This window comes from Sinocyclocheilus rhinocerous, unplaced genomic scaffold (genome assembly GCF_001515625.1).
Source record: "Sinocyclocheilus rhinocerous isolate Xijiao unplaced genomic scaffold, SAMN03320098_v1.1 scaffold1052, whole genome shotgun sequence".
Taxonomy (NCBI): Eukaryota; Metazoa; Chordata; class Actinopteri; order Cypriniformes; family Cyprinidae; genus Sinocyclocheilus; species Sinocyclocheilus rhinocerous.
In genome coordinates, this window is record NW_015656600.1 from 84,691 (window position 1) to 93,706 (window position 9,016).

Here is a 9,016-nt window from a genome sequence, read left to right on the forward strand (position 1 = left end):
ACACCTCAGGACCCTCAACATCTGGCAACACGCAGGATTCTGATGACAGCGACTCAGAGGTGGAGTTTAGACCTTCCCACAAGGTACGCCTATGGCCCTATGATTTCTGCGATGCGGAAAACACGGAAGGAATTGCGGAATCCAGTCAACGGTATTTACTATATAACGCGGAATGTCATGGAATTTGTCAAAGTTTGGATGAATTAATCAAAGGAAGGTCATTACACTTAAATCGTGATATGGACTAGTATCTGTAAATATTAAGCCGCAAAAAGGCTATGGAAGAGGGGAGACAGACAACACACACACAGCTTAGCGTACAGACAGTTTCATTTCGCTCCCATCGAGTTAAAAACACAAATAAATTGCAGTCTCATGAATAATTTAATAGACACCAACGCTTCATCGATGTACTATTAGTCCATTGCCACGTCACAAATTGTGACGTCATCAACACGATGTAGATTTTAAACCCGGAAGATGAAAATAGCGCAAAAAAGCTTAAAATTAACCAGTTTTCTCCAACAGTTAAAATGATCGGATGCTAACATTGTCTTCTATGATGTGCAACACAAACACCTCTGCTAAAATCTCAGAAAAAGTAGTCTGGGGTTTCATGACCCTTTAAAAAAATCCTACTCACCACAAACTCTTGAATCTTTTTCTCACCGACCTCAATAAAATGTGCAAAGGATACATAACAGCTACTTTTGAATTTGACCAGAATGTAGTATTTTAGAAGACACATTCAAGGTAAAAATGGCTGCAATTATGTTACAAATAAGGTGGATAGACTGCGTTGTTTTGCTTCTCCACTGCAAACCAAACTGATCTGCAACCAATAAAGAAAACAGCAAAAAAAAAAATATTTTACATATCTTACTAAATGTGACCCTGGAGCACAAAAGCAGTCTTAAGTCACTGGGGTATATTTGTAGCAATAGCCAAAAATACATTGTATGGGTCAAAATTATTGAATTTTCTTTTATGCCAAAAATCATTATTTTGTAAATTTCCTACCGTAAATATATAAAAAATGTATTATCATTAGTAATATGCATTGCTAAGGACTTCATTTGGACAACTTTAAAGGCGATTTTCTCAATATTTTGATGATCTATAAATCTCAATTTCAAAAAATTGCCTCTTATGACTGGTTTTGCGGTCCAGGTTTACAAAAAGTACAAGTGTAGTTAGTACAAACAGTATTTCTGAAAACGTCCTACCCTCGCACACATGTAACATGATCAGAAACAAACATGTCTGGCCAGAGCCCTGCAGCAAATCATATTTCACTCATCAGCCTTTGGGTTTGACATTTTAGTAGATCCCTAATCAGTCAAAGTTCTCCAGTGTTTTTCAAACGGTTATAAATCACACACTGCTGCTCTGAACACACCTATGGTGAAACCTGTGAATAGATGTAGTGTGAAGCTGTGCTAAAATAACTGCTCTCAGAAGGAATTTTGCACTATTCACGTTTCATTTTGCTCCGGCATTTTGCCAGCGTAACCATCAATGCTCTAGATTTCTGCTACGGCCAGCCTTAATATCACATATGGTTACAATTTCACTGCAGTTTGGATTGAGCAAGGAATTTTCTCTCAAGCTAATGTTTGAGAACTCGAGCCTAACAAGACTCAGATTTACTTCCTACTTTTTTTGTTGAAAATATAAGAGAAAAAAAATATGCAAAGCATTCTTTCCCTAATGGCTGTTTCTTTGTAACCTGTTCAAAGTTTACAAGTTGTGCATAGAAGTTTGTCCTCTCAAGAAACGCTTGAACATTGTGACGCACCTCACACATACTTCAGTGTGAAAGACAATGAGCCTGTCAACTGTAAGCAACACAACTGGAGATTTGTGCTTCTCATGCTCATCTGTAACCATTTATGCAGACAAAAACAATACTCTGCCTTTATCAAATGTCCACATGGGGTTTTACAACTTCTCAATGCTCTTCTACTTAGATAACATCTTTCTTTAATGACTAACCACAAATTATCCTCGCCACGCAACTTCAAAGAACCTGTGCATTGCACAAGGGGAAAAACGATGAGGAGCACAACATAGTATGTTCTCCTTACATTTAAAGATTTTCTCATGAAGGCAGGAACCATTTTAGCCTGTTTAACACTTGGACAAACATTGTACGATGCCCTCCTTATGCTTTTCAGTCTTCATTTATTTCTCACACATACGCCGTGTAACATGGATTTGTTTATTCAATAGTAAACTCACCGCTCCTGCAAAAGTGATGTAAAATCGGACAAATGTCAAACATAAATGATGACAGAAGACTCATCTGAAATGCATGTTAATATAGCTGTAAACTGGGTCTTATTGACCCTCATGTGTTTCCAAACCCGTATGAGTTTAGCAGATTGTCTCATGTGTTCATCTTAATACAATAAACAGGGACAGATACTGTAGAGCTCCAAAAATGACAAAAAGGCATCAAAAACGTGATCCGTTTGACTGAGTACACTATAATTGATCATGGCCTGTTCCTCCTATTCTTTCAGAAGACTTGACACATACTTTTATTTTTATTTTTTTAGCATTCCTGGAACTCGTCAATGTCCAACGCCATTTACTTCATTGTATGGAAAAAAACATGTTGGACATTTTTCAAAATCGTCTTTTGTGTTCCATGAACAAAAGAAAGTCATTCCGGTTTGGAATATGAGTGCAAAAAGTCTTCCAATAACACGAACCTGAACTTAACTTAGGGTGCGGTCACATTAGTGAGATTTTGGTAAAACTTCACAGGGGAAAAAGGCCATTGTGAATAGTCTAGCAATATATTATGAAGTAGAGCTTACACAGAAGTCACTATTCATAGTTTTCAGTCACGTGACTGGCTCGAAAACCTGGCGGGCAAAACATCCACAACATAGAACTGCAGCACAAGCCTGTCAATTTTCCATTTGTTTCCAATCCACAAATATTTAGATCACCTCTCAAAAGAATAAAACAAAGATATGTGAACAAAATGCAAGTTTTGGCCATTAGCAATCCATATATAGCACCCATCGCATTATTTCAATCGCTAAAAACAGCGGGACATTCTAAAACGTTTAATGTGAAAACACTTAAAGTGCCTTAAAACAGTGATATTATCTAAAGTGATATTATCTTATATAAAAGATCAAATTCAGTACACACCTTATTGATGATGCATGCTTTATACAGGCAAGCAGATGAGCCCAGAATATGAACGCAATGCGCTAAATGGTTGTGTTTTCTTTATAATGGTTTTCTATGGGAAAACATTTAATATTAAACTTGGCGCATTGCGTTTATATTCTGGGTTCATCTGCTTGCCTATACAAAGTCTGCATCATCAGTAAGGTGTGTACTGAATTTGGGCTTTAAATATCACTGTTACTACATTACTACTTAATGCAAACCTCCTAAAAATGACTGGCGGTCAGCGGAGGAAAGCCTTGTTTTGCCCTCCATGTTGGCGTTCCTGTAAGGGTGTGACGTCACGTGAAAACTATTGGTTTATTTCATTCACCCTTCGCCGGGAGTTTGATTGACAGGCGATCTGACCAATCCTAACGCCGAATCTGCCATTTTGTCTTACAAACAAACCAGACAGGAGAGTAGATTAACGTCGGTGGAGCTGAACTTGAAAAATTATGTGCTTTGACGTCTTTCCGCGGTTGAATCAAGATTCCTTCTGATGTTCATTCATGTTTATTTCATGCTATAACTAGTAAAGAGGAAGAGCTGATCTGTTCACGTTCTGCTTGAACTGAGGCACTACAGCGATCGGTCACGGCACATTAAAGAGCCACAAAACAGTATTTATTGTTTGAATTTCTTAAAAAATTACAAAATTTGAAAGTTAAGACTTTCTTTCATACCAAAAGTAACCTGCTCTGTCTTGTCTGTCGGTGTGTTGTCAGTGTCCTCTTTGCTCTGCGATGTATTTTTCACAGCGTGAGAACATGATGTGTGACGTTAGAGTGCCATGGCTTGTCGGACATAGCAACAGTAACTAAGCGGGGCGGGTCTTTGCAAAGGTTCAATTCAGTCAACTTGAACCAATCTTTCACCCTCACACAAAATTTCAGATTCTGTGAATTTTAATTGAAACGACTGGATCCGCCCACAAAAATTCAGAGATGTGACCACACCGTTATAGCACTGCTCTACAGGATGACAGTATGTCAGTATGCAGGAATGAAGGCTGAATCCTATTAACATGAGCTCTGCCCTGAAATCATCCCCACAGACATTGCAGAACCATTTATTTAACCTGGACAAGGAAACTGGAAACATTAGGACCTGCCACAAAACTTCCCCAACCGAAGGCGCCTGCCAGCTCTCTCTTCGGTTCTTAGGGAAGTTAAGTCAGATATACTGCTTCAAGCCAGGATACAGTTCTGTGTTTTTGTTCTTTTTTGGAAAAGCAGGTCCTGCTTTATTTCCACGGATCAACCAAAGTTTTATGTCGCAGTAGCAACAGTTCAGAACTGAGTGAATCGAAAGAGAGTAAGAGAGAGTAAGAATATGTAGTTGACACTTTTTAGATTTGACCACATTTAGATAATAAGACGACAGTCAGCAAAGAGCTTTACACTAAACAAAACAATCAGATAATCTTCTGAAGCTACAGTTCACACGATATCCGATCAGACGCCATGTAAGCGGACAGATTGGATATTCCCCTGTCAATGCGAGTCGTACATCACTGAAAAAGCGACAGTGGTCATTGACATCGAATCAGGTGGATGCTTTTCCAGGTCAGGATGCAGTGTTGCCAAGTCTGCGGTTTTTCCTGCGGAATCGGGCTACCTTTACACTGTAAAGGCCCGGGGGTTAAAGCGATCTCTCCACCTCACTATTTTGATTAGAGGTGGACCCCTGCCGGAGGGGAAAAGCGCAGAAAAAACGCGATTGGGCTAGTTTTGAATGGCAATTGGGCTGGTTTTGTTTCACAGACCTAGCAACCCATCAATACGTCTACCCTGGGTCGTTTCGCCAAGTGTATTTTGTAAATGCAGATACTGGATATGGGTCGCTTTTAAAAGATGTAAGCTGGTCGTACAAAATAAAAAAAAATCAGATATAGTCAACAAATTGGAATTGGGCATCAAGAACTGCAGTGTAAATGCGGCCAAAATGCTTTCATTTCCACAGATCAACCAAAGTTTTATGTTGCGGTAGCAACAGTTCAGGACTGAGTAAACAGAAAGAGAGCAAGAGAAAGTGTAAGAATATGTAGTTGACACTTGTGTAGATTTACCATTTTACCACATTTAATTATAGGATGACAGCCAGCAAAAAGCGGAACACTAGAAATTTGTCAAAACAATTAGATAATCTTCTAAAGCTATAGTTCACACAATAACAAAAAGATCTGGGCATTTTAAGCAGCAATGTGGTGATTCGGCTCTTTAAACAATGTGATCCAACTCAAAGGTCTGCCAACATCTGACTCTTTTCGAGAAGAATTGTTCAAATGCAGGGCCATTTGTGAGTGAGTATTTTTGAGTTCAGTGGGTTGGAATAAACAATTTACTGCGTGGAAATGAAACATTTTACAGAAACAAACACAAACAGCAGAGAAATGTGAACACACACAGAGACAAACTGACGAAAGCAGTACTTACGAGTCTTCTCCTCCATGGGCTGGCAACTGTCCTGTAAAACACAGATAGGAGGAATTACAGACAAGCGTCTTAACATGATCTTCCCGTTGGGAGCAGCTGTTTTCACAAACCCTAATTTGCCGTTTCAGTGCAAGGGAAGCTGCAATGTTATTACACCAAAATGACTTTTCAGAGAAGCAAGAGGCACGGTGCAAGCAAGCTCCTAAACCTGTCAAAAGCATAATTGTATTTCACATCGGACACGCTCCTTGTGGAGAATTTACCGTGCACACATAAAAGGGATTTTTTTTCCCCCAAAAGGAAACAGTGAGAAGTTGTTTCTTAGTACAGTCCTAATGCAGGAACACTGAGATTTATGCCACTGCTTTCCTATAAATATACAAGGACGCCAGAGTGAGATTTGGCGCATATGGTTGTAAAACAGTGCTGCTTTAGTCCGTGTGTAAATCAATAGACTCCCCAAATAAGTGAAAATTGGCGCACAGGAAAGAAAACACATGAGCTATGATAGAGAGAGAACGCATTGATTGTAGTCCCGAATGTGAGCAACTAAAATGTTACAAAAGTCTGAGAGGAGTTTATATTGGGATACCACAGAGGTACATTTAATTGAGCTGGGTTTCATGTGACAGCAATCATTTCCAAAAATGACTATGCATTAAAAGCACAAACTTGGTCATCAAATCTCTGGCCTGACTGAAATGAATGGAAATTTGTGCCTTCTTCCCATGGAGTGCAACAGCAGGGTTCTGGATGTAAAAATCCCATTCGTTTTCTCCACAGAGAAATTGTTTTTTAACGACACTGTATAAACCTTTCAAGAGAGACCTACAAATCTGAAGAATGAGATATGCTCAAGCCATAAGTAAATGTAATTTCAATATAACTTTTCATTTTTAATAGCTAAATTCCTGAAGAACTACACTACCCATAATTCTAAAGAAAGCTCAGCCAATCAGAAAAGCCACTGGGCAGAGAAAGTAAAAGACTGTATATTGTACAATTTAGAATAACTGTTTTCTATGTGAATCTATGTTAAAATATAATTTATTGCTGTGATGCAAAGCTGTATTTTCAGCATCATTACTCCAGTCTTCAGTGTCACATGATCTTCAGAAATCACTCTAATATGCTGATTTGCTGCTCAAGAAACATTTCTGATTATTATCAGTGTTGTGCTGCTTAACTTTTGTGTCAACCGTGATGCATTTTTTCTTCTTCGATTTTTTTGATAATTAAAAAGTTCAAAAGAACAGCATTAATTTGAAATAATAATCTTTTGTAATATTATAAATGTATTTGATCAATTAAATTGGTCTCTGTAGCGTATATACAATAGAAGTATACAAATATATTTGTATATATTTACAAATTTTGCAAAACGTTTTTTTCAAAGAATGCAAGTCATTCATTTTATTTGATCACATCCAGTAGTTCATTTCCCCTTAAATAAAATGTTAAATACACAATCTTATTTTGACCTTGTCTTTTTTCAAATTTTAATATAATATTTTGCTTTAAATATAACGTTGGTTTGGACCATAGTTTAAAAGTCTTCAATGAAGAATTAAAATGCGATGTAAAAGCAATCATTTACCTCCAGTCCCCAGTCGCACATAGAGCACTCCAGTAGCCGAAATGACTTTGATGGAGTTTGAAGCCACACACTGGTAGTATCCGGTGTCGGTGGTGTCCAGGTCTTGAATGCGGAGCTTGGATCCAGCCTCTGTCTTGCGGATGGAGACTCGGCCCTGCTCCTGCACCACCGGGGCGTCGTTCTTAAGCCAGCGGATGCTGGGCCGCGGGTGGCCTGCCACTTTGCAGTGTAAAGTGGCCGTCTGGCCCTGCACTATAGTTATATTGTTTGGCGGCTCCACAAACTCCAGGAAATAACCTGAGGGAAAAGGGCAAGGAAGGCTGTTAGAGGGGTCAAAGGTGAGGACCCTGAGCATCAATGCAGGCTTGAGAAGAAATCAACCCCCCATCCTCGCTGACAGGGCTGTGACGGATAATACTACCTTGAGACACTGAAACCATTTAAAAGCTTTACTGATGTGTGTGGTTCTGCACACAGACCCACTGTGAACAAATGACATATCAATTTTATGTCATGCATTCACACACTAAAGCTGAACATTTTAGAATGGATTAAAACTAGAGCAATTATTTGAAAAAGAATCATGACAGCTTAGTGCGATTAACAAATGAAAAGGCTGTGATCAATTAAATAAATACATTTGCAATGTGTTTTCAGAGTGAAGTGTGGTAGAGTTCATTTACAAGTGAACAGCTCACGATGACAGTGATTTTGAGGGTCTCAGAACAGCGGAGTTCACAGAAAACACTGCTCTCAGTTTGCTGTAAAAACACTCTATCACTGAATCATTCACTCAACCAAATTGTCCAAGTCACTGAATCATTTAAGGTTCTCATATGTGGATTTTGAAACGGGGAAACTACAGCAAATATTTTACATTTCAAATTACTGTAATGGCAAAAGAAAAGTCTGAAAGATGGAAAAAGTATAGAGAGACTGATTACTGCAATCAGCCGATGTATTATAAACACCCTCCAGGCAATGTTAACTAGTTTATTTTTTTTATCTAATGCCAAGGTAATATAACAGTAGTAATGTAATAGTATACTGGCAGAGATAAGTACACTGTAAAAAAATGAGTGTAATTTTAACTGTAAAATATTGTGAAAACACTACAGGAAAAAAAACTGTTAATAGGTTAACAGTAAGTTCCTATACACAGGGAAAAACTGTAAAAGATCTAGCCAGACATTTCATGTAATTTTACAGTAAAATGCTGTTAATTGTACAATTTTTAGAAGTAAAAAAAGAACAAATCAAATGTATAATTTACAGTAAAACTGTAAACTGATATTCCCAGAATTCACTGCGTGACACTCCACATTTGAAAGTATTTTGTTTAAATAATCATGTTTCTTAATAGTTTTGTCATGTTTGTTATCAGTTATGTACACGTGGGTTTATGCTACATCTTCTGTAGTTGAATGAATGAGTGTCATGTGTGTTACCATAATGGTGTTTAGTGTTTGCGTGAATGACTCTGTGCACCTTCTATATATTATTATATACTTCAGCTTGTGGAAAAGCTACTTGTGACAAACTGATATTGCTTTCATTTTACCACCTGCATTATTATGGTGGTTGTCAATTACAAAACTTATTTTAGATTATTTTAGTAGCAGTGTGCAATGTTGAATTTACTAGATCAAATTTTATGTTTGTAAATTACAGTTTTATACTGTAAAATATACAGTTTGTTCTGTAAATGTTTTTACAGTTTTTCTGTATTTTTTACAAAATTATTCTGGCAACCACAGCTGCCAAAATTATTTTGTAAAAACTACAGATTTAT

General features: G+C 37.7%; 1 protein-coding gene across 1 annotated transcript in view; it reads right to left on the reverse strand.

Moving 5' to 3' along the window:
* Nucleotides 1–9,016, reverse strand: part of LOC107720387 (tyrosine-protein kinase transmembrane receptor ROR2-like) — an 81,125-nt gene that overhangs the window by 8,490 nt on the left and 63,619 nt on the right. The window contains exons 3-4 of the mRNA XM_016528079.1: nucleotides 7,225–7,521; nucleotides 5,628–5,658 (exon numbers count right to left, since the gene is read on the reverse strand). Of these exons, the coding sequence (XP_016383565.1) occupies nucleotides 5,628–5,658; nucleotides 7,225–7,521 (328 nt within the window). The remainder of the gene's footprint in view (nucleotides 1–5,627; nucleotides 5,659–7,224; nucleotides 7,522–9,016) is intronic.